The sequence below is a fragment of the Mesoplodon densirostris genome, chromosome 7, assembly GCF_025265405.1.
Source record: "Mesoplodon densirostris isolate mMesDen1 chromosome 7, mMesDen1 primary haplotype, whole genome shotgun sequence".
Lineage (NCBI taxonomy): Eukaryota > Metazoa > Chordata > Mammalia > Artiodactyla > Ziphiidae > Mesoplodon > Mesoplodon densirostris.
In genome coordinates this window covers 16,904,305-16,930,189 of record NC_082667.1, presented here as the reverse complement: position 1 = coordinate 16,930,189, position 25,885 = coordinate 16,904,305, and the positions used below count along the sequence as shown (strand labels likewise).

The window sequence follows — 25,885 nt, the reverse complement described above, 5'->3', positions numbered from 1 at the left end:
TGGTCCTGATGTGCTGCAGGGCAGGCTCCTTGGATATGACTGTCATACCGTTGGTTCTCAACTGAGGGCCAGTTTGCCTCCCCAGGGGGTATTTGGCAATGTCTGTATGTATTTTTAGTTGTCACAACTAGGGGTTGCTTCTGGCTTCTCTTGAGTAGAGACCAGGGATGCTACTAAACGTTCTGCATTGTACAGAACAGCTCCCCACAGAAAAGAATCATTTGGCCCAAAATGTCAGTAGTTCTGAGCTTGAGAAACCCTAGTCTGGAGCAGATGAGGTAAAGGTGCCAGAGCTGTGTTGGCAGAATATTAAGGTGGGGGTCAGAAGGTTCAGGGAGGTGGAGATTTGAAATAGATTTATTACTTGAGGCCAGAGGTGCCTTTCCTGCCCATGTTCCCAGGAGGGCGTTCTCCCTTCCCTCTGGTAATATGGAACCGCAGAGAGGGGACCAGCACGTTTGAGAAGCTCAGCGTTGATTCTCCTCCATAGGCCAGGGTTGACTTTATGAGATTTGACCATGGAACTGGGTTCCCAAGTATCAACGAGGATGGTAGGATTCTGAAATGGCAGAAGCCAGGTGGTGGCACTAACCATCAGAGGCAAGGTAGACACAATATCCATAATAAGCAGTGAGGCTTGACTCAAAACCAGTGTGTCTGGACCCACTGTGATGCTAATAGAGCCTGGCATTCCTATAGAGGGTGTAGATGGGCAGCCAACTAGGGTATTGTTTCACTGTATAACCAGAAAAAAAAAATCAACAGATGACAAGTAGAATGCTGATGTCAGCTGCTGCAGTGGAAGAATCACTGTCACCTAGTCTTCAGATGTGAGCCAGCTCTCAGACCTGTATCCCATGGACTGAGGGGAAGGCTGGATCTCTTTGAAGAAGAACTTTGCAACATCCCTGAAAGTATAGACAGATGTTTCCCGAGTCCTTCCTCAAGGGAACTGTAGGTCTTTATCAGACTTGTGGTACATCAAGGAAAGGAGAATATCCAGACTTTCTGAGGGCTGTTAAGTACAGGGTCAGAGCTGATAATAATACCAGGCTACCTGCAAGCAATGGTGGATAGGAGTTTGCAGATAAATGACCTGGCCTCTCCTCCTTCTGAGGGACATGGTGTGGTTTGCATGGTTCTTCAGAGGGTTCCTAAAGAGCCCGTTACCCAGCTTAATAACACACTCCTACTGGCTTTCCCTGGTTCCCTGTCTCTCTTCTTGCTCTGTTCTCTAGCTCCCAAGTAAAACTGCCTGCACCCCCATCCTTGTCTCTGGTTCTTTTTGGGGAGTTAATTATGGGGGAACTCAAACTGTGACAGGTAGGAAGCAAAATGTGATGCCTAGGACTCTAACATAGTGGGTGTCAGCCTCTCTTCTTTCCAGCCCTCCTGATGCCCCCTTGGGACTGTGGAGCCAGGTCATGCTCCTACTCTTGGAGTTCCTGTGGCCCCAGGTCACCACCAGCACTTGGTGGTGTTTGATGCTGACATTCTGCCATGCTGGTGGGTAGAAAATGTCTTGTTTTATTGCCATACTTTTCCTGTCCATTAATTAGACTAAACATCTTTTCAGATGTTTATGTGCCATTTTGTTGCCTCTTCTGTGACATTCTTGTTTAAGTCTTTAGTTTTCTGTTGTTTGTTTGTTTTGGCTTTTTTGTTTGTTTCTTATTACTTTGTAGGAGCTCTTTATTCTGGTTGCTAGTTAGTCCTTATCGGTTACATGTATTGCAAATATCTTCTAGTTTATAGCTTGTCTTTTTACTTCCTTATGATGTCTTTTGATGAATAAAAATTCTTAATTGTAACACTGAATTTATTATTTTACCTTTTTGTGATTTGCACTTCTTGCATTTTATTTTGGAAATCATTCTCTACGTGGAATTCACAGATATTCTCTTTTGTGTTCTAAATATCTTACAGTTTTGCCTGTTACATATAGCTCTTTAATCTGCTTTGAATAGATTTCCTCCCCTCTGGATGCTTTTAATATTTTTCTTTGGCTTTCTTTTTAGTGGTTTTACTTTGACATATCTAGTAGGTTTTTGTCTTGTTTTTGGGTTTTTTTGTATATATTGTACTTGGAGTTGAGCATCTTGAATCTGTGAGTTGATATATTTCATTATGTTTGGAAAAACTTGACAGCTGGATTTTTGTGTTTACTTCTGCCTTCAGTCTTTGCATTATCACACATCATGTAGCCTCTGGCAAATGAAGGTGAAAAAATGTCAACGTTATTATAAAAATAGTTCAGATCCTTTGAAAGGGTCTTGGCGACCCCCTGGAGCCCCCAGACTGTATTTTGAGAATCACTGGTCTAAGATTTTTGGTATTAGTGTTATACTAGCCTCCTAAAGTAGGTCAGGAAATGTTTCTTCTTTTTTCCGAACTTTGGGATAATTTGTGTAAAATTGGAATTATTGTTTCTTGACTGTTTGGTAGAACTTGGAAAATCTTTTGGATCTGGAATTTTCTTTATAGGAAGATTTTTTAAACTTTTGATTCGGTTTCTTTAATGTTATAGAGATTTCCAGGTTTGCTGTTTCTCCTTGAGACTGTTTTTTTTTTTTTTTTTTTTCTTTTTGCGGTATGCGGGCCTCTCACTGCTGTGGCCTCTCCCGTTGCGGAGCACAGGCTCCGGACGCGCAGGCCCAGCGGCCATGGCTCACGGGCCCAGCCGCTCCGCGACATATGGGATCCTCCCAGACCGGGGCACGAACCCGTATCCCCTGCATCGGCAGGCGGACTCCCAACCACTGCGCCACCAGGGAGGCCCGAGACTGTTTTAATAAGGTATATTTTTAAAGAATTTCTCCATTTCATTTAAATTTTCAAATATTTTGGCATAAGTTCATTGATACCATCTCATCTTTTAAATACATGCAGTATTTAGAGTTATGGGCCCCTTTTCATTCTAGGTATTTATTTGTGCTTTATTTTCTCTTTATCTTGATTAATCTTACCAGAATTATGTCAAATGTCAATTTCTTTTTTTTTTTTTTTAAAGAAGATGTTGGGGTAGGAGTTTATTAATTAATTTATTTTTGTTGTGTTGGACCTTCGTTTCTGTGCGAGGGCTTTCTCTAGTTGTGGCAAGCGGGGGCCACTCTTCATCGTGGTGCGCGGGCTTGTCACTATCGTGGCCTCTCTTGTTGTGGAGCACAGGCTCCAGATGCGCAGGCTCAGTAGTTGTGGCTCACGGGCCTAGTTGCTCCGCGGCATGTGGGATCCTCCCAGACCAGGGCTCGAACCCGTGTCCCCTGCATTAGCAGGCAGATTCTCAACCACTGCGCCACCAGGGAAGCCCAAATGTCAATTTCTTTAGTGTTTTTTAAAAAAAGTTTAGCTTTGTTGATCCTATTTGGGTTTTAATTAATTAATGTCTGTGCTTTTATTTATTACTTAATTCCTTCTATTATCTTTGGATTTATTTTGTTGTGGTAATGTCTTTTTTAATAATCTGGAGCTCATGAAAATTGTAAAGCTCATATGTGGATACTACCTTTGTGGATTATTGCTCTAGTAGGTTATGGCCAGTATTTTTAAGAAGCAATAGGAAAATAGAAGAACACAGTGTGCATCACATGTTCTGTGGCTAATACTATGTACTAAGGTTAAACATTGTTTTGTGGAAACAGTGTTTTGTGAAATATTTGTTTTATTTCAGATATTATACATACACATCTATGTCTGTATTGGGTCATAATATAAAATGTTGTCTTATAGGTTTTAGTTTAAAAAAAAAAAAGGTTTAAAAGCTACTGTGCCCTGGTGTCGCAGTGGTTAAGAATCCGCCTGCCAATGCAGGGGACACAGGTTCGAGCCCTGGTCTGGGAAGATGGCACATGCTGTGGAGCAACTAATCCCGTGTGCCACAACTACTGAGCCTGCGTGCCACAACTACTGAAGCCCACACGCCTAGAGCCCGTGCTCCGCAACAAGAGAAGCCACCGCACTGCAATGAAGAGTAGCCCCTGCTCGCTGCAACTAGATAAAGTCCACGTGCAGCAACAAAGACCCAACACAGCCAAAAATAAATAAATAAAATAAATTAAAAAAGAAAAAAGCTACTATGTTAAAAGGTAGTTTGTCTAACATTAGTGAAGATGTCAAACCTAGCTGCATAAAATAAACACGCAAGGGGCTTGCTAAATTGATAGATTCTTTGACCTTATTTTATTTTTTTTTTCTTTTTTATTTTTTTTTTCTTTTTGCGGTATGTGGGCCTCTCACTGTTGTGGCCTCTCCCGTTGCGGAGCACAGGCTCCGGATGCGCAGGCCCAGCGGCCATGGCTCACGGGCCCAGCCGCTCCGCGGCATATGGGATCCTCCCAGACCGGGGCACGAACCCGTAACCCCCGCATCGGCAGGCGGACTCTCAACCACTGCGCCACCAGGGAGGCCCTCTTTGACCTTATTTTAGACCAACTAATACAACCCTCCAGTGCTGGGGCCAAAGACTCTGTGTGTTTTAACAAGCTCTCCCTGTGTGATTCTTAGCATTTGGGTGTTTGAGAACCATTGATTCCGCATATAGATACACCTTGCTAGCCTGTTGGGCAGTGCTGGCATGGGGTATATGGAGAGTGCAGCTCCTTGCGTGCATTTGTGCCAAGACCTCTTTTCTAGCTCCAGGAGGGATACATGGAGAGAAGGAAAATGATAGGGTGGGCCTGGTGGTAAGTAGGGGTTGGGGGCAGGCTAGGAACATCCTGTTCATCGTTAGAATGACAGAAAAAGTGAAATAGCTCTTGTGCCTGCATTTCTGTCATGGAATCCATTAGTATATATTGAATGGCTAATGTATATACCCCAAAGATGATAATCTTTAAGCTTAAAATGTATGAACTTTCATACATTAGTCCATGACAAGCACATTTCTTGATATGTTCCAGATCATGGTCTCAGAGAGATACAAGTTGAAATCATTCATGACCATTCAGCACATTTTACCCAAAAAGCTGATGATGATTGCAACATTCAAGGCTTGACGAGACCCTGCTGGCTAGGAAGGAAGCAGTCTTACAGTGTGGGCATGATTGGGGAGAACTCCGTTTAGCCATAGTGAAAATGGTTGATAAACCTTAAGGTAGACCTCTATGAGCTTTTCAGTTATTTCCCTTTATATTAATAGCTTTTCCGAATGAGGCCATTTTGAAGATCGGGATTTTGACATGTGGAATGCTGAAGTCCTAAAGTCTCTTGTTGCAGTAACATGTCTGTGCCAGACGATGCAGTCACACTCAAGGCTTTACCCTCCCCACACGGTAGCTAGGCATCAGGTGTCGGGCTTGTTCGGTAAGGATCTTAATTTGTGGTCTACAGGGGGACTCTGCATTTTCAGCTGAGGACTAAGGATTTTCTTTATATCTGTCAATGATGCTTATTGGCTCTTTATCTGTTGCTACATAACACACCACCTCAAAACTTACAGACAGCCACAGCAACAGCAATCATGTATTTGTTTGGGATTCTGCCATCTCTACAGAGCTTGGTGGGGCTGGTTCATGTTTGCTTCACATAGTTTCCCCTGGGGTCTTCCTGAGGTTGCCCTAAGCTGGGAGCTCAGCTTCCTTATAATGTGGCAGCTGACTTCCATCAGCTACAGGGTCTCTTAAGTCTTGGACTCAGAGGCCCCGGAATCTCACTTCTGCCACGTTCTTTTGGTCAAACAAGTCACAAGGCTAGCCCGAATTCAGGGGGATGGGAAAGAGATTCCACCTTTTGAGTGGACAAGTGGTGTGCACCTTCACCAGTGGGGAGAATTGTTAGCATCAATCTTTAGAAATGCATCTACCTCATGGGCCTTTCTTTTCCTCCCTCCACCTCTCCTTTCCTCCTTCCCTGTTTCTTCATTTCTCCCTTCCATCTAAATGTGTCCAAATTTTGTTACAGTTTTGTGTCTCATTAGCATATAAATCCCTCTAAGGTAGGTTTTCACTTTCTTCTTTGTTTAGGTCCTCTATGAGGGTTGAATGAATGAATGAATGAATGAAAACAGGCTTTAGTATAATGAACGAAACATCAGTTTGTCCAGATGAAGCATCAGTTTAGGTTAGGCAAGTATTTGAAAGCAAAATAAAACAACTGTCTTCAGCTGTTCCACTTTTGATTTTTCTTCCTTGGTCAGTACCCCTCTTCCTAGGTCCCACGCATTTACCAGCTTGTGCTTTCAGAGAATATATATTTATAGAATATAGTAGTATTTTTACATTATGTTAACAGTATTTATATTAAGTATGTAATATTAAATATATCATATTCTCATATGTACACATTTATTTATTTATAAGACAGGTCAAAAATCCCTTTTCATTATTTCATCAGACCACTTAAGGGAAAGAGGTAGATTCAAAGTTGAACAGTCCTTTCAAGTGTCATCTGCCACCCTAAGAACTTCACTTTTCTCTCTTCTCCCCTGGTAACCAGGAGTGTGAGGAAGAGGCTCTCTGGGTCATTATGTGTGCCTCGGTCAAGTACAACATCCGGGGTCCTGCCCTCATCCCGAGAATGAAGACCAAGCACCGCATCTACTACATCACCCTCTTCTCCATCGTCCTGCTGGGCCTCATCGCCACGGGCATGTTTCAGTTCTGGCCGCACTCCATCGAGTCCTCGAGCGACTGGAGCGTGCAGAAGCGCAGCATCCGCGACGTGCCTGTGGTCAGGCTGCCGGCCGACAGCCCCGTCCCCGAGCGTGGCGACCTCAGCTGCAGAATGCACACATGTTTCGACGTCTACCGCTGTGGCTTCAACCCCAAGAACAAGATCAAGGTGTACATTTACTCTCTGAAAAAGTATGTGGATGATGCGGGTGTCCCAGTGAGCAGCACCATCTCCCAGGAATACAACGAGCTGCTCACGGCCATCTCAGACAGCGACTACTACACCGAGGACATCACCCGGGCCTGCCTGTTCATCCCGTCCATCGACCTGCTCAACCAGAACGCGCTCCGCGTGAAGGAGACGGCGCAGGCACTGGCCCAGCTCTCCAGGTATCATAGCAGGTCTTCCAGGAACTAGAGGGAAGGAGGGGCAGAGCCAGTGGTTCTCTCGAGCTGGTGTCCGGCTGGCTGCTTGTCTCTTATCTCATATGGGGGTGAGTGGATGAGCGACTGACTTGTAGGAGGACCGGTGCTTTGGGCACCTGGCCTCTGTACCACCCTCCCGTGCCACTGCTGTGGGTTCCCAGCCTCTTAACGTTTAGAAGCTAAGGATGCTTCCCATGCTTTCCCTTTCAAATTTAAGCACTTTTTCCCCTTCTTTATTACTCACATAATATACATTCACTATAAAAAGTCTGAAAATACAGGTAAGCAAAAAGAAGAAAGTAAGGTTCATTCCATAAGCCTGCCTCTAAGAGATAATCATTAATATTTTGCTGTTACTTTTCAGTCATTTTTGTATAAAACATATACATAGGCATGTATGTATACATTTTTGTATAAAGTATATATACATATGCATGTGTATATAACATTTTTGTCCAGAATGGGATCACACAGCAAAACACGTTCTCTTGCTGCCTTTTTCCCTTCATTTATCATGAATGTATTTCCAGATAATTTCATCTTCATCTGTCGGTTCTACATGATTTTAAGGGCTGTATAGTATTCCATTTTGCACACGTTCCCTAATGTATTTAACTGGCCTTCTGTATTTTATTTATTTTTTGTTTCTGTAACCAAATGGTGAACACTCAGGTAGCATTCAGGTTTTCATTTGCATAAGCAGTTCTGTAGTGGACAAGCTTGGAGTGCACATCCCCCAGCTTTACTTTCAAGGAGCCAGGCCACTGCCTGATGCACTGTTGGGATCTCCAGGCACTCCTGAGAAGAGGCCCTGTTATGGGTTGGGAAGCCTACTTGTCATCCAGAAACTGACTTGTCTTTGTTTCTTCATAGTTGATGTGTGAATTCTCCTACATGTTTCTTAATAGGTGGGATCGAGGAACCAATCACCTCCTGTTCAACATGTTGCCTGGAGGCCCCCCAGATTATAACACGGCCCTGGATGTCCCCAGAGACAGGTAGGTGTATTTGGGGCTGTCCCCGTGGTAGGGTTCTGAGGATTAAGTAAATGCAAGACCCTTTCGTTCATGTGAAATCATATTTCTAAGCCCACTGGGACGTACTTTGTAACCAGAATTGTTTGTTAAAGTGGAGAATTGTCCTAGGCCTTTTCCTCCTCAAGACCTAGAAGCATCAGACCTGCCTAAGTCTGTTGGGGGAAACCAGTTGGAGCTTAGGTTCCAGCGGGGCATCTTAAAAGTTTGTCTTGGGCTTCCCTGGTGGCGCAGTGGTTGAGAGTCCGCCTGCCGATGCAGGGGACGCGGCCATGACGTCACGACTGCAGCTGGAGCTCGCTTACTGTGTATTGGCCCCTTTGTGCATTGACTGCACCATTTCCTGGAAAACTCAGGAGGGAGGAGCTGCTTAAGGTTCCTCTCCTATCACTGGGCTCAAGGCTCTGAAAAGAGCAGAAAGTTTGGGCCCAACATGAGGGTCCGGGGCAATATTCAAGGTAGAGGATTACTGTAAGTTCATATATGAACTCATTTATAACCAACTTTATCACAGTTGATGTTTAACTCTTAAAAAATCGTTGTTACTGAAAAAGGTGAGGCCAGCTGTGGGAGGCCAGCGTTGTCATTTATGAAAATCTACACTTAGTACTGCTTTTCCCCAGAAGATTAAATCTAAGCCCTCTTTGCTTTAAGTGATTATCTAGAGTCAGTGTTGAGTTTCTATCTGGAAATACAATTATCACTAGAAAAGACACACCCCGGGACCATTCCTCAACTTTGGTGTAGAAACTATTTTGGACGATAGAGGGCAGTCAGGCCACACAAATTCTGTAGAAACCAGCTAAACACAAGGTGATCCCTGATTTGGCTCTCAGCCCCAGTGTTCCTGAGTGGGCTACTGTTTTATGCGTTTGGTTGTTCTGGGAAAGTGAAATACTTTAGAGGATAGAGAAGGGTAGGGAAAGAGCTGTTAGGAATGCGATGTCTTCACCTGCGGTTCTGGGTTTGTTTTGAGAAGGGCTTATTTCTGTTTGGGACATTTCACTTCTGCTGACATTTTGGTATATGTATCTGCATGGGAGAAGGATTTTATTTTTATCAAGTGCACACGTTAAAAGGGGTTTCATTTCTCTGCAGCGAAGTATCAAGTAATCAGGAGAGAGTGTAAGTCCTTGCTGGTACTTAGGTGTTAAGGGTCAGGAAGGTTAAATCATTTTCCCTGTGCATGTGTTTTTTGTGAGTGATTATAGGCAATCCTGTAGCAAGTAATGAATCATCGTATAGTCCTCCCTTATCTTCCCATGGGGGAAATATCATTTTGAAGCCTAGGTGGTCTTCTGGTTGGGGTAAGGTTAGTAGATTTGTTTGTTAATTTTTCTTATTCTTTGTCCTTGCTTCTGGATTCAGAGGAGGCAAGAACCATGAGTGTAGAATGGTTTTAGCAGGAGCTGCACATCTGATTCTTCAGAAATTAGAAAACAGACAGGCTAGATTAGACTGTTTCTAAGATTCCCCTGAAACCTAAAGTCCTAGGTGTGATTATTTAAGAATTACTTGACTCAGGGAAATGCAAGGACCAGGACTGAAGCAAATGTCAGCTCAGAAAATACATCTTTTATGCTGTTTGAATCTGTCTTTCTCTTTCAGATTTTAAAAATCCTATGCATGATACACATATACCTTCTTGGTACAAGATTGGAACAATATGCAAGGGTACAAAGAGTAAAATGTAGAAGTATGCTTTCAAATCCTCCTCTCTTTTTACTCTCTTACTGAGAGGTAATCACTGTTATCAAACACTGTATTTTTCGAGTCTTTATTCGATGGATTTATAGTCAAACACACCTATATATATATTCACATACCCATTTTATTTTAACTCAAATGACAGCAAATTATACCTCTTCAGTGTCTGACTTTACCGATCTTTGTTTTCTCAGACACATTCTGTAATTTTATTACTACCTTAGATTTTTGTTATCCTTTCTTTGTACGTATCTCTCACAAATTTCTACTTTCTTATGGGTGTATATTTATTTAAACTTCTTACGGAAACTTTTAAACTTATATACAAGAAGAGAAGCTAGTACAGTGAGCCCCACATACCTACTGTCCAGCTGTGATATCGTCAACTTGATTTATCTGTATTCCTACCTACTCCCCACTAGATTATCTAGAAGCAAATCCCAGGTGTTATATCATTACATCTGTAAACATTTCATTTGAGGCTCTGCATAAGAGCTTTTTTTTTTTTTTTTTTTTTTTTTTGTGTGTTACGCGGGCCTCTCACTGTTGTGGCCTCTCCCCTTGCAGAGCTCAGGCTCCGGACGCACAGGCTCAGCGGCCATGGCTCACGGGCCTAGCCGCTCCGCGGCACGTGGGATCCTCCCGGACCGGGGCACGAACCCGTGCCCCCTGCATCGGCAGGCGGACTCTCAACCACTGCGCCACCAGGGAAGCCCCTGCATAAGAGCTTTTTAAAAAATGTAACTACAGGGATGTCCCTGGTGGCGCAGTGGTTAAGAATCTGCCTGCCAATGCAGGGAACACGGGTTCGAGCCCTGGTCCGGGAAGATCCCACATGCCGCAGAGCAACTAAGCCCGTGCGCCACAACTACTGAGCCTGCGCTCTAGAGCCCGCAAGCCACAACTACTGAACCCACGTGCCACAACTACTGAAGCCCGTGCACCTAGAGCCCAGTGCTCCGCAACGAGAAGCCTGCACACCGCAACGAAGAGTAGTGCCGCAACTAGAGTAAGCCCACGCACAGCAATGAAGACCCAATGCAGCCAAAAAAAATATATATATATATATAACTACAATACAATTATCATACCTAAAAAAATTAACAGTAGTTTTTTAATATCACCAGATATTCACCAAATATCTAGCCATTGCCCAAATGTACTTGTCTCATAATTTTTTTTTTTTTTTTTGCAGTTTGAGTCAGCAAACAAATAAGGCTAATCAGTAGAATTGGTCAGTTTCTTTTTTTGCAAAACCTAAAACGTGACACTTTATATTTGAGGAATTTGCAGGCCTGATTAAAAGGAAGCAAAAGATACACTTGCAGACGAACTGTGTTCAGGCTCTGTGAATACTCACATGGGAGGAGGCGAGCTGTGAGAGTGGGAAAGACCCAGGCTAGGGATGCTGAGTCCACGAGGCCAGGCTGAGAGGAGGAGGGTCGGTGATGTCCCCGAGTCAGGAAGTCCCGGAAAGTGCTAAAGATGCTGGTGACACTTCCAGTGATAGAACACCTGGCCTGGTGTGAGTGTGGTCGTCATAGTAATGCTTTCTTAGCTGCATGGTTTGTATTCAGTCTCTTGTGGCTTTGGAACGGATCTCTGATTTGGGGATACATAATGGGAAAACAGAATGTGCTTCTCAGAAATTTACTTTTCAGTCAATGTAAAACACGTGTTCTGTAAAACAAGGGAGGCTTACAATTTTTTCTCCATTATAATGTTAGGGAAAGCTTGGCAGAAGAAGATACAGTGACTTCGAGTTGAAGTCTTAGCAGCAGGGCTGGTGTGCGGCTTGTTTGACTAATTGCAGTGGTGACTCTTCCCGAGATCACACACCAGATTGCACATGTGTGATCTGTGGCAGGAGACATGCTTCGGGTTGCATGCTTTCCTCCTACCAGTGCTAACCCCCTCACTTACCCCTGGGGCTCCAGGGACAGAGTAACAGTAAAAGTTGGCGTCGTGTACACTTGCTTCCTTTCTCACTACATACACATGCTCCTGTCCTCTGGGGTGTGGGTGTAATTACCTCATCACCCACTACCCTGGCTTACCTGGACTGCTTGGTGCCTGTATGTTGGATCAGTGTTTGCTTCTCTGCACATAGGTTGTGGGGACCCATGCAGTCTGCTTGCCATCATGGTCATGGAACCCACCCAAATTCATGTTGGACGGATTCATTGCTGAATGCCAGTCAAGAAAAATAGGACCGTATGTTGATATGAAGGCTAGTTATTGACTCTTACATGGTGGACTGGCAGCTGGAGAGGTTTTTAGCTTGCACGTTACCTCCCTGACCAATTCTTGGTTTCCTAAAGCTTAAACAAACAGATTGGGATTTCCAGGGGTGGTTTGAAAATCTTCGAACTTAAACTGGTCATGTTAGAAGGGAATGTAGGCTGTCATCAGGGCAGGGAGGGGATTGGTAGCAATCAAGATGGCACAAAATGTGGCTTTTCAGTTCATACACTTTGGCTCAGACTGTGCAGTGCATGGAACTGGCATCACGCTGCCCCAGTAAGTGATCTGATGGGTTTGCAGCCCCGGGGACAGAATAACTGTAAAAGTTGGTGTGACACACACCTGCTTCCTTTCTCATGAAGTGTCATTGTACTACTTGCTGGATCCAATTAAACCAGAGTCTTCCTGGCTTTCTAACCAAGGAGAATAAAAGCTCATGCATACAGACTGCAAGAGAAGCACTAAAGGTCCAGTTCTGGATTCCGCTTCCTGTAGACGGAATTGGGTTAATAAGACTGAGTAGCTGGAATGGATGGTGAGAGCTGGTAGAGGTTACATGATGCACACGCAGCTCTGGGACGACAGTGGAAAGAACTGCTCGGGGCGGGAATTGGAGAGAGGCTGGGGTGTAGGCAGCATGAGATGTGATACTTTGCTGTCACCACTGCTTTCTTTGTCCATTGTCCCCTGAGATTCCAGTCAGTGGGGTTGGTAAGTGATTTCCCCAGCCAGTTGTCCTGTACAGATCTATTATTATCGCTGTTATTGTAAGTGTGTTTAAGAGTTGGGTGTGGGGCTTCCCTGGTGGCGCAGTGGTTGAGAGTCCGCCTGCCGATGCAGGGGACACGGGTTCGTGCCCCGATCCCGGAAGATCCCACATGCCGCGGAGCGGCTGGGCCCGCGAGCCATGGCCGCGGAGCCTGTGTGTCCGGAGCCTGTGCTCCGCAACGGGAGAGGCCACAGCAGTGAGAGGCCCGCGTACAGTAAAAAAAAAAAAAAAAAGAGTTGGGTGTGACTTTTGGGAGAGGTGAATGGGCTCTGAATGAGGTGACAGAGGGGCTGTGCAAAGGGAGTCCTCCTGGCTGTGATGTATGTTAAAACATGGAAAGTAGGGAAAGACTACTTAGGATGACCCCAGAGGAAGGGTGGTGACTCAGGAATAGGATGCAGGAGGTGTGATCGTACAACATTTAGCACAGTGTCTTTATAGAAAACGGACTTGGTAAACATTAGCTGTGGTTGATATTGTTATGAATATTCAATTACCCCTTTCCACAGAGCTTATCAGAATGAAGACCTTCTCTCTTTCTCATCATTTGACAAAATCCTTTGCTTTCAGGGCTCTGTTGGCTGGTGGTGGCTTTTCTACATGGACCTACCGGCAAGGCTACGATGTCAGCATTCCTGTCTATAGTCCGCTGTCAGCCGAGGTGGACCTTCCAGAGAAAGGACCAGGGTGAGGAGCATTCGGCACAACAGGTGGTGCTGGGAGGTGCCGGCGAGAGCCAAGCATCGATTACAGGCCAGGGTCCTTGAGTCTACCATCTCCCGGCCTCACCCCAACCTTAGTGATCCTTCAGTTCTCTCTCTCAGTCGGTTTTGAGTGCTGTCTACCAGGCTTCCCAAATCAGAAATCTATGTGGTGTCATCAATTCTTTCCTCTCCCTTACTTCCTGTATCAGAATAAGAAGTCCTGTTGATTCTACATCCTAAGTACTCAGTATTTTCTAGATCTGTCTACCTCTCCGTCTCTCTGCACCCACCCTACACCAGATGACGGTCGTCCTTCCTTTGGATTGCTGAAACGGCTTCCTCTTTGGTCTTCTGCCTCTGGTCTCGCTGTTCTCCAGTTTGATTGTTGGCATCACATTGTTCTTGGGAAGCCCAGACTCCTTAAAATGTCTTTCAAGACCCTGGACTACATGATCACTGTCTCCATGTCTAGCTTTTTTTTTTTTTTTTTTTCATTCTTAGAATAAGCTTTGCTCTCAGTTTTTCTGTGCTGTAAACACTCTCCATTGTCTGGAAATCCTTTTCCTCATTTTCATCAGACTAATGACCTGCTTGTCCTGTAGGTTTCAACTTGAATACTGCTTAGTCAGGGGGCACTTTCTGGCCCCTGGAATGGCACTCCTAGTTACCCTCATTATGCCCTTGTAACGACTTGCTTAAACCTTATCTGTTTGGGGTCTTTGATTTTGTAAGCTTCAGCCGGGTCTTGTTTTGAACTGCCATGTCCCCCATGCCTGGCCATAATTGGGTCATATTTCTGATATGTGAGCGAGGAAATGAGAAGGGCTGATGGTATGCATGTGCAGGGTATTTTATCTAATTTCTTTCTTTTTCTTTCTTTTTTTTTTTTTGCTGTAGCCTGTTTTAAAATTGTGCTAATTCATGATGAGCATATCAGTGAGCTTTAAACAAACAGGATGATAATAGTATCCTTTGCTTTTGTGACAAGTGCTCATGTATAATATGAAGGTGACTGGTTTGTATATTGCCACACCAGAAATGTTATACGTGCTGGATGAGATCTACAAACCCACACATAGCATTTGGTGTCAGAAATGAGTCTCAAGGGGGTAGTTTGCTCACAGAACATTAGAACCATTATTGAAGCATCCCAAACTTCCCCTTAGAAGCCTTTATGGGTTCTTTGAGAAGTAAGGGAACTTTCCCAAAGAGAAGACATTTCACTCCTGTATATGTGTTCCCGTGTGGCCCAGAACCAAATTCTGGAACTTCCTTTAGGCATAGCAACTTTTTATAGACAATGTATAAAGCCCAGGAGAGCTTGAAATGTTTTTTTCTCTACCATTAGGCAAGTGCAAAAAAAAAGACTGAATGGTTCATGACTTTGCTGCTTAGATCATCTTTGTGGATTTTCCTCTGTTAGTGGACTCCCAGAGTTGACTTAATTTATTTTATTATTTTTCAATTGAGATATAATTCATATTCCATAAAAGTCACTCAAAGTGTACAATTCAGTGTTTTTTGGTATATTCACAAAATTGTACAACTATCATCTAATCATGACTGTCTAATTCCAGAACGTTTACAGCATCCCCAAAATAAACCCACTGCCTTCTAGCAGTCACTTTCTATCCCTGCCCCCAAACTTCACGCCCCCTGTTCCTAGCAACAACCACCAATTTGCCTTCTGTCTCTATGGATTTGCCTATTCTGGACATTTTATATAAATGTAGTCATACAATAGGTGACTTTTTGTGTCTGCCTTCTTTCACTTAGCTTAGTGGTTTCAAAGTTTATCCATTTTGTAGAATAGAACCAATACTTCATTCCTTTTTTGACTTAATATTTCATCATATGGATATACCACATTTTGTTTATCCATTCTTCAGTTGATGGACATTTGGGTTATTTCCATTTTTTAGCCATTGTGAATAATACTGCTATGAATGTTCATGTACAAGCTTTTATGTAAACATATGTTTTCACTCCTCTTGGGTATATACTGAGGAGTGGAATTGCCGGGTCATATGTTCACTCCATGTTTAAATTTTTGAGGAGCTGCCAGAATGTTTTCTGAAGCAGCTGTACCATTTTACATTCCCACCAGCAAGGTCTGAGGGAGGGTTCCAATATCTCCACAACCTTGCCAAGACTTGTTATTACCTGTCTTTTATTCTAGCCATCCCAGCAGATGTGAAGAGGTATCATTGTGGTTTTGATTTGCATTTCTCTAATTAATAATGCTGAGTACCTTTCCATGTTCTTATGGGCTATGAAAATTTATATACTGTGTTTGGAGAAATGTCTATTCAAATCATTTGCCCATTTTCAAATTGGGTTGTGTTTTTATTGGTGAGTTGTAAGAATTCTTGTACATTTTGGATACTAGATCCTTATTAGATATATGATTTGCAGATGTTTTCTCCCACTCTGTAGGTTGTCTTTTCACTTTTTTGATAGTGTCCTTTGATACACAAAAGCTTCTAATTTGGATGAAGCTTCTATTTTTCCTTTGGTTGCTTGCATTTTTGGTGACATACTTGAGAAACCATTGTCTAATCAAGGCCACAAAGATTTGCACCTGTGTTCTCTACTAAGCATTTTATAGTTTTAGCTCTTACATTTTGGTTTTTTATCTATTTTGAGTTAATTTTTGTATATGGTATGAGGTAGGAGTCCACCCACATTCTTTTCCTTGTGGATATCCAGTTGTCTTATCCATACTTGTTGAAAAGACTGTTCTTTTCCCATTGAATGACCTTGGCACCCTTGTTGAAAATCAGCTGGCTGTAGATATATGGGTTTATTTCTGAAGTCTCAGTTCTATTCCGTTGGTCTATATGTCTGTCCTAATGCCGCTACCACACTGTCTTGATTGCTGTAGTTTTGTGGTAAGTGGTAAATGTAAGTCCTCCAACTTTGTTCTTCTTTTTCAGGAGTTTTATTTTTGTTTGTTTTTGGCTCTTCAAGATCCCTTGCATTTTAATTGCTTTTTTAAGTAGGGCAACTTGAATAAGGACAAATAAAAAACAATCTAAGCTGCTTTGTACTTAGACAACTACAAAACTAAAACAAATTTACAAATTAAATACAGACAAGTCTACGAAACTAATAACAGTCAGATTAACATAATGTCACAGCTGAGGCTTTTTCTTTAAAACTGAATTGCATCTCTCAAGGTGAATATGGTGTTAATTATGGGACTTCTGCGTTTAGCATGCCTGTACTTTGCATGCTGGGTGATGGTGTACTTCTTCCCGCCACTTTTTCTGTTTGAGCCACTAGGAAGCTTCCCTTTATGTAGCATATTGTTATAATATACTGACATTATTGTCTTCATCTGGTACAGATGGATGATTTGTATTTTTTCCCCAACATTTTAATGAAAATCTTGAAGCAGACAGCAAAGTTAAAAGAATTTTATGGTGAACACCTGTATACCCATCACTTAGATTTTACCCTTGTATACTTGCTTTGCATTATTTACATTTTAAGTCTTCCTTCTCCTCTCATTAGCCCATCGAATACAAGCTTGGACATTGAAAACTTTTTAGTAGTATACATCATTAAATATGAGCAAAGATTTGCCTATACTAATTTTTTTGGATCATCATCAAGATGAAAGCACAAAAATAAATCTATAGAGAATTTGTAGACTGGAGGAACTGATATAGTTCAATGCCGTGTTCTGAGGCTGGAGTTCCATAAGTTGAGAAAGGGTGATCTGTGTGAGCCCAGCTGGTACCCTTTGGGGCAGTACAAGTTTCTCTCATGTACCTAGGATCTGAATTTGGCATATTTATGTAGCACTAGCTTTGAATAACTCTAATGAATAGAGAAAAGTCACTTGAAATTGAAGAAAGGTTTACTCCTCTGCTTGCTGCTTCTGTGAGCATTTACTTGAAATCAACTGTGTGATTTTAAACGTTTTTTTTTTTTAAACCTTCTTTTCCCTTTTCTTTTCCTGTTGTTCTGGAGATTATTTAATTCAATTTAGTTCTGTTCACTTCAGTTCAAATCAAACTTTTATTGCAGGCCTATTTGGGCCAAGTGTGCCCAGGCTGGTGGTTCTCAGCAGGGGAGGGAGGTTGATTTTGCCCCTCCACGGGCACATTTGGCAATCTGTGGAGCCATTTTTTTTTTTTTTTTTTATTTTCTTTTTTTTTTTTTATTTTTTTATTTTTATTTTTTTTTATTTTTTTTATTTTACAAATTTAATCAGTTATACATATACATATGTTCCCATATCCCCTCCCTTTTGCGTCTCCCTCCCACCCTCCCTATCCCACCCCTCCAGGCGGTCACAAAGAACCGAGCTGATCTCCCTGTGCTATGCGGCTGCTTCCCACTAGCTCTCTACCTTACATTTGGTAGTGTATATATGTCCATGCCGCTCTTTCACTTTGTCACAGCTTACCCTTCCCCCTCCCCATATCCTCAAGTCCATGCTCTAGTAGGTCTGTGTCTTTATTCCTGTCTTACCCCTATGTTCTTGATGACATTTTTTTCTTAAATTCCATATATATGTGTCAGCATACAGTATTTGTCTTTCTCTTTCTGACTTACTTCACTCTGTATGACAGACTCTAGGTCCATCCACCTCATTACAAATAGCTCAATTTCATTTCTTTTTATGGCTGAGTAATATTCCATTGTATATATGTGCCACATCTTCTTTATCCATTCATCCGATGATGGACACTTAGGTTGTTTCCATCTCCGGGCTATTGTAAATAGGGCTGCTATGAACATTTTGGTACATGTCTCTTTTTGAATTATGGTTTTCTCAGGGTATATGCCCAGTAGTGGGATTGCTGGGTCATATGGTAGTTCTATTTGTAGTTTTTTAAGGAACCTCCATACTGTTCTCCATAGTGGCTGTACCAATTCACATTCCCACCAGCAGTGCAAGAGTGTTCCCTTTTTTCCACACCCTCTCCAGCATTTATTGTTTCTAGATTTTTTGATGATGGCCATTCTGACTGGTGTGAGATGATATCTCATTGTAGTTTTGATTTGCATTTCTCTAATGAGTAAAGATGTTGAGCATCCTTTCATGTGTTTGTTGGCAGTCTGTATATCTTCTGTGGAGAAATGTCTATTTAGGTCTTCTGCCCATTTTTGGATTGGGTTGTTTGTTTTTTTGCTATTGAGCTGCATGAGCTGCTTATAAATTTTGGAGATTAATCCTTTGTCAGTTGCTTCATTTGCAAATATTTTCTCCCATTCTGAGGGTTGTCTTTTGGTCTTGTTTATGGTTTCCTTTGCTGTGCAAAAGCTTTGAAGTTTCATTAGGTCCCATGTGTTTATTTTTGTCTTTATTTCCATTTCTCTAGGAGATGGGTCAAAAAGGATCTTGCTGTGATTTATGTCATAGAGTGTTCTGCCTATGTTTTCCTCTAGGAGTTTGATAGTGTCTGGCCTTACATTTAGGTCTTTAATCCACTTTGAGCTAATTTTTGTGTATGGTGTTAGGGAGTGATCTAATCTCATACTTTTACATGTCCCTGTCCAGTTTTCCCAGCACCACTTATTGAAGAGACTGTCCTTTCTCCACTGTACATTCCTGCCTCCTTTATCAAAGATAAGGTGACCATATGTCCGTGGGTTTATCTCTGGGCTTTCTATCCTGTTCCATTGATCTATCTTTCTGTTTTTCTGCCAGTACCATACTGTCTTGATTACTGTAGCTTTGTAGTATAGTCTGAAGTCAGGGAGCCTGATTCCTCCAGCTCCATTTTTCGTTCTCAAGATTGCTTTGGCTATTCGGGGTCTTTTGTGTTTCCATACAAATTGTGAAATTTTTTGTTCTAGTTCTGTGAAAAATGCCATTGGTAGTTTGATAGGTATTGCATTGAATCTGTAGATTGCTTTGGGTAGTAGAGTCATTTTCACAATGTTGATTCTTCCAATCCAAGAACATGGTACATCTCTCCATCTATTTGTATCATCTTTAATTTCTTTCATCAGTGTCTTATAATTTTCTGCATACAGGTCTTTTGTCTCCTTAGGTAGGTTTATTCCTAGATATTTTATTCTTTTTGTTGCAATGGTAAATGGGAGTGTTTCCTTGATTTCACTTTCAGATTTTTCATCATTAGTATATAGGAATGCCAGAGATTTCTGTGCATTAATTTTGTATCCTGCAACTTTACCAAATTCATTGATTAGCTCTAGTAGTTTTCTGGTAGCATCTTTAGGATTCTCTATGTATAGTATCATGTCATCTGCAAACAGTGACAGCTTTACTTCTTCTTTTCCCATTTGGATTCCTTTAATTTCCTTTTCTTCTCTGATTGCTGTGGCTAAAACTTCCAAAACTATGTTGAATAAGAGTGGTGAGAGTGGGCAACCTTGTCTTGTTCCTGATCTTAGTGGAAATGGTTTCAGTTTTTCACCATTGAGGACGATGCTGGCTGTGGGTTTGTCATATATGGCCTTTATTATGTTGAGGAAAGTTCCCTCTATGCCTACTTTCTGCAGGGTTTTTATCATAAATGGGTGTTGAATTTTGTCAAAAGCTTTCTCTGCATCTATTGAGATGATCATATGGTTTTTCTCCTTCAGTTTGTTAATATGGTGTATCACATTGATTGATTTGCGTATATTGAAGAATCCTTGCATTCCTGGAATAAACCCCACTTGATCATGGTGTATGATCCTTTTAATGTGCTGTTGGATTCTGTTTGCTAGTATTTTGTTGAGGATTTTTGCATCTATGTTCATCAGTGATATTGGCCTGTAGTTTTCTTTCTTTGTGACAACCTTGTCTGGTTTTGGTATCAAGGTGATGGTGGCCTCATAGAATGAGTTTGGGAGTGTTCCTCCCTCTGCTATATTTTGGAAGAGTTTCAGAAGGATAGGTGTTAGCTCTTTTCTAAATGCTTGATAGAATTCGCCTGTGAAGCCATCTGGTCCTGGGCTTTTGTTTGTCGGAAGATTTTTTATCACAGTTTCAATTTCAGTGCTTGTGATTGGTCTGTTCATATTTTCTATTTCTTCCTGATTCAGTCTTGGCAGGTTGTGCATTTCTAAGAATTTGTCCATTTCTTCCAGGTTGTCCATTTTATTGGCATAGAGTTGCTTATAGTAATCTCTCATGATCTTTTGTATTTCTGCAGTGTCAGTTGTTACTTCTCCGTTTTCATTTCTAATTCTATTGATTTGAGTCTTCTCCCTTTTTTTCTTGATGAGTCTGGCTAATGGTTTATCAATTTTGTTTATCTTCTCAAAGAACCAGCTTTTAGTTTTATTGATCTTTGCTATCGTTTCCTTCATTTCTTTTTCATTTATTTCTGATCTGATTTTTATGATTTCTTTCCTTCTGCTAACTTTGGGATGTTTTTGTTCTTCTTTCTCTAATTGCTTTAGGTGCAAGGTTAGGTTGTTTATTCGAGATATTTCCTGTTTCTTAAGGTGTGATTGTATTGCCATAAACTTCCCTCTTAGAACTGCTTTTGCTGCATCCCATAGGTTTTGGGTCGTCGTGTCTCCATTGTCATTTGTTTCTAGGTATTTTTTAATTTCCTCTTTGATTTCTTCAGTGATCACTTCGTTATTAAGTAGTGTATTGTTTAGCCTCCATGTGTTTGTATGTTTTACAGCTTTTTTCCTGTAATTGATATCTAGTCTCATAGCATTGTGGTCGGAAAAGATACTTGATACAATTTCAATTTTCTTAAATTTACCAAGGCTTGATTTGTGACCCAAGATATGATCTATCCTGGAGAATGTTCCATGAGCACTTGAGAAAAATGTGTATTCTGTTGTTTTTGGATGGAATGTCCTATAAATATCAATTAAGTCCATCTTGTTTAATGTATCATTTAAAGCTTGTGTTTCCTTATTTATTTTCATTTTGGATGACCTGTCCATTGGTGAAAGTGGGGTGTTAAAGTCCCCTACTATGATTGTGTTACTGTCGATTTCTCCTTTTATGGCTGTTAATATTTCCCTTATGTATTGAGGTGCTCCTATGTTTGGTGCATAAATATTTACAATTGTTATATCTTCTTCTTGGATTGATCCCTTGATCATTATGTAGTGTCCTTCTTTGTCTCTTCTAGTAGTCTTTATTTTAAAGTCTATTTTGTCTGATATGAGAATTGCTACTCCAGCTTTCTTTTGGTTTCCATTTGCATGGAATATCTTTTTCCATCCCCTTACTTTCAGTCTGTATGTGTCTCTAGGTCTGAAGTGGGTCTCTTGTAGACAGCATATATATGGGTCTTGTTTTTGTATCCATTCAGCCAGTCTGTGTCTTTTGGTGGGAGCATTTAGTCCATTTACATTTAAGGTAATTATTGATATGTATGTTCCTATTCCCATTTTCTTAATTGTTTTGGGTTCGTTATTGTAGTTCTTTTCCTTCTGTTGTGTTTCTTGCCTAGAGAAGTTCCTTTAGCATTTGTTGTAAAGCTGGTTTGGTGGTGCTGAACTCTCTCAGCTTTTGCTTGTCTGTAAACGTTTTAATTTCTCCATCAAATCTGAATGAGATCCTTGCTGGGTAGAGTAATCTTGGTTGCAGGTTTTTCTCCTTCATCACTTTAAGTATGTCCTGCCACTCCCTTCTGGCTTGTAGAGTTTCTGCTGAGAGATCAGCTGTTATCCTGATGGGGATTCCCTTGTGTGTTATTTGTTGTTTTTGCCTTGCTGCTTTTAATATGATTTCTTTGTGTTTAATTTTTGACAGTTTGATTAATATGTGTCTTGGTGTATTTCTCCTTGGATTTATTCTGTATGGGACTCTCTGTGCCTCCTGGACTTGATTAACTATTTCCTTTCCCATATTAGGGAAGTTTTCAACTATAATCTCTTCAAATATTTTCTCAGTCCCTTTCTTTTTCTCTTCTTCTTCTGGAACCCCTATAATTCGAATGTTGGTGCGTTTAATGTTGTCCCAGAGGTCTCTGAGACTGTCCTCTGTTCTTTTCATTCTTTTTTCTTTATTTTGCTGTGCAGCAGTTATTTCCACTATTTTATCTTCCACCTCACTTATCCGTTCTTCTGCCTCAGTTATTCTGCTATTGATCCCATCTAGAGTATTTTTTATTTCATTTATTGTGTTTTTAATCGATGCTTGATTCGTCTTTAGTTCTTCTAGGTCCTTGTTAACTGTTTCTTGCATTTTGTCTATTCTATTTCCAAGATTTTGGATCATCTTTACCATCATTATTCTGAATTCTTTTTCAGATAGACTGCCTATTACCTCTTCATTTGTTAGGTCTGGTGGGTTTTTATCTTGCTCCTTCTCCTGCTGTGTGTTTTTCTGTCTTCTCATTTTGCTTATGTTACTGTGTTTGGGGTCTCCTCTTTGCAGGCTGCAGGTTCGTAGTTCCCGTTGTTTTTGGTGTCTGTCCCCAGTGGCTAAGGTTGGTTTAGTGGGTTGTGTAGGCTTCTTGGTGGAGGGGACTACTGCCTGTGTTCTGGTGGATGAGGCTGGATCTTGTCTTTCTGGTGGGCAGGTCCACGTCTGGTGGTGTGTTTTGGGGTGTTTGCGGACTTTTTATGATTTTAGGCAGCCTCTCTGCTAATGGGTGGTGTTGTGTTCCTGTCTTGCTAGTTGTTTGGCATAGGGTGTCCAGCACTGTAGCTTGCTGGTCGTTGAGTGAAGCTGGGTGCTGGTGTTGAGATGGAGATCTCTGGAAGATTTTTGCCGTTTGATATTATGTGGAGCTGGGAGGTCTCTTGTGGACCAGTGTCCTGAAGTTCGCTCTCCCACCTCAGAGGCACAGCACTGACTCCTGGCTCCTCAATTTGGGATGATTTGTTGTCTATTCATGTATTCCACAGATGCAGGGTACATGAAGTTGATTGTGGAGCTTTAATCCGCTGCTTCTGAGGCTGCTGGGAGAGGTTTCCCTTTCTCTTCTTTGTTCTCACAGCTCCTGGGTCTCAGCTTTGGATTTGGCCCCGCCTCTGCGTGTAGGTCGCCGGAGGGCGTCTGTTCTTCGCTCAGACAGGACAGGGTTAAAGGAGCAGCCTCTTCGGGGACTCTGGCTCACTCAGGCCGGGCGGGAGGGAGGGGCACGGAGTGCGGGGCGTGCCTGCAGCGGCAGAGGTCGGCGTGATGTTGCACCAGCCCGGGGCGCGCCGTGCGTTCTCCCAGGGAAGCCGCCCCTGGATCCCGGGACCCCGGCAGTGGCAGGCTGCACAGGCTCCCGGAAGGGCGGTGTGGACAGTGTCCTGCGCTCGCACACAGGCTTCTTGGCAGCGGCAGCAGCAGCCCCAGCGTCCCACGCCCGTCTCTGGGCTCCGCGCTTTCAGCCGCGACTCGCGCCCGTCTCTGGAGCTCCTTTACGCGGCGCTCTTAATCCCCTCTCCTCGCGCACCAGGAAACCAAGAGGGAAGAAAAAGTCTCCTGCCTCTTCGGCAGCTCCAGAGTTTTCCCGGACTCCCTCCCGGCTAGCTGTGGCACATTAGCCCCCTTCAGGCTGAGTTCTCGCCGCCAGTCCCAGTCCTCTCCCTGCGCTCTGACCGAAGCCCGAGTGTGGAGCCATTTTTGACTGTCGTGACTGAGGTGGTGTGTCAGTGGTCCCCAAGACCACCTCCAATTTTGATGACTTGCAGGAGGACCCACAGGACTCAGTGTGTAGTCATACTCGTGGCTATGATTTATTACAGCAAAAGGATGTAAATCACAGTCCCCAGAGAGCAAAAGCACATGGGGTGAAGTCCAGGGAAACCAGGGGCAAGCTTCCAAGGGTGCTCTCCCCTTGGCATCACACAAGAGGGGCTTACTTCCCCCAGCACCAAGTTGTGACAACCATGTGAAATGCTGCCCACCAGCTAAGCTCGTTAGAGATTCAGTGCCCAGGGTTTTTGGGGGAACGAATCACATGGGCAGTCTCTGCGTGGCATGTGCTGTGCATAATTCCAGGCTCCCAGAAGGAAAGCAGGTATTCAGCATAAACCCTGTTGTTTGTACAGTTTGGGCCCAGTGAGCCATTCTTCCAGTTTTCCCCCCAGATCGAAGTTCCATGCACCAGCCAAGGGCCAGCCTTTTAAGAAAGAGAGCCGTCAGGCTGTGTTAACTCTGTTCCTGGGGCTTCCCTGGTGGCGCAGTGGTTGGGAGTCTGCCTGCCGGTTCAGGGGACACGGGTTCGTGCCCCGGTCCGGGAATATCCCGCATGCCGCGGAGCAGCTGGGCCCATGAGCCACGGCTGCTGAGCCTGTGCGTCTGGAGCCTGTGCTCCGCAACAAGAGAGGCCGCGATAGTGAGAGGCCCACGCACCGTGATGAAGAGTGGCCCCCGCTTGCCACAACTAGAAACGAAGACCAAACACAGCAAAAACAAAAATAAATAAATTAATAAATGTACCCCAGTCAATATAGTGAAGTAAAAGGTACCAGTAGTATCATAAGGCCACATATTTAAAAAAAAAAAAAAAAAGAAAAAGAAACAAAAAAAAAACTCTGTTCCTCACAAGGCACTGCAGGCATCTAGTGGGTGGAGGCCGGTGATGCCGCTAAATCTCTACGAGGCCCAGGGCAGCCCCTCACTACAAAGAATCACTGGGTCCAAATGTCGGCAGTGCTGTGGCCGAGAAAGCCTGGGTGAGACAGGGTGAGCAGGTTAGAAGCGAGTCTGGCAGGCCGCTCAGCTGCCTCTGGGCCTCTTTCTTAAGACTGCTTGGACGAAACTCTCTTTATCATGTAATCTCTTGAGTATAATCTAGCTCTCTCTCTCTTTTTTAAAATAAATTTATTTATCTATGTATTTATTTTTGGCTGCGTTGGGTCTTCGTTGCTGCACGCGGGCTTTCTCTAGTTACGGTGAGTGGGGGCCACTCTTCGTTCTGGTGCACGGGCTTCTCATTGCGGTGGCTTCTCTTGTTGCGGAGCACGGGCTCTAGGTGTGCGGGCTTCAGTAGTTGTGGCATGCAGGCTCAGTAGTTGTGGCTCGCGGGCTCTAGAGCGCAGGCTCAGTAGTTGTGGTGCACAGGCCTAGATGATCTACGGCATGTGGGATCTTCCCGGACCAGGGCTCGAACCTGTGCCCCCTGCATTGGCAGGCGGATTCTTAACCACTGTGCCACCAGGGACGTCCCTAGCTCTCTTATATTGGTTTAGGACTGTCACTTCCCTTCAGACTTAATCCAGGGAAGAAAACATACCGAAAGGAAAAGATTCAGTGAAGATGAAACAAAGGAGAGCAAACCACTCTGAACAGTAATTACCTTCAAAGAGTAGTTTCAGAGGTTTACAGGCTGTTTTCTCGGTGGTGTTTTCTTGGTAACGTAATCTCTAATTTTTATGTGTAATTAGGCTGAAATTAAGATCTTTAGATGGCTTAAGGCTGCAGTTGATTTCTAAACTTCTGAGGTTCAGTAACTAGATAGAGTAGCACTCTACCTTCAAGGGCAGCAGAAGGACACTCTAAAGGCTGCGATG

At 42.9% G+C, this 25,885-nt stretch overlaps 1 protein-coding gene across 3 annotated transcripts in view; it reads left to right on the top strand.

Moving 5' to 3' along the window:
* Positions 1-25,885, top strand: part of EXT2 (exostosin glycosyltransferase 2) — a 143,502-nt gene that overhangs the window by 3,829 nt on the left and 113,788 nt on the right. For 2 of the 3 annotated variants that reach the window (XM_060104632.1, XM_060104631.1), the window contains exons 2-5: positions 5,138-5,301; positions 6,433-6,998; positions 7,943-8,032; positions 13,359-13,475. In XM_060104632.1, the coding sequence (XP_059960615.1) occupies positions 6,463-6,998; positions 7,943-8,032; positions 13,359-13,475 (743 nt within the window). In that variant the 5' untranslated portion in view covers positions 5,138-5,301; positions 6,433-6,462. The remainder of the gene's footprint in view (positions 1-5,137; positions 5,302-6,432; positions 6,999-7,942; positions 8,033-13,358; positions 13,476-25,885) is intronic. The other variant, XM_060104633.1, reaches the window with a different exon arrangement.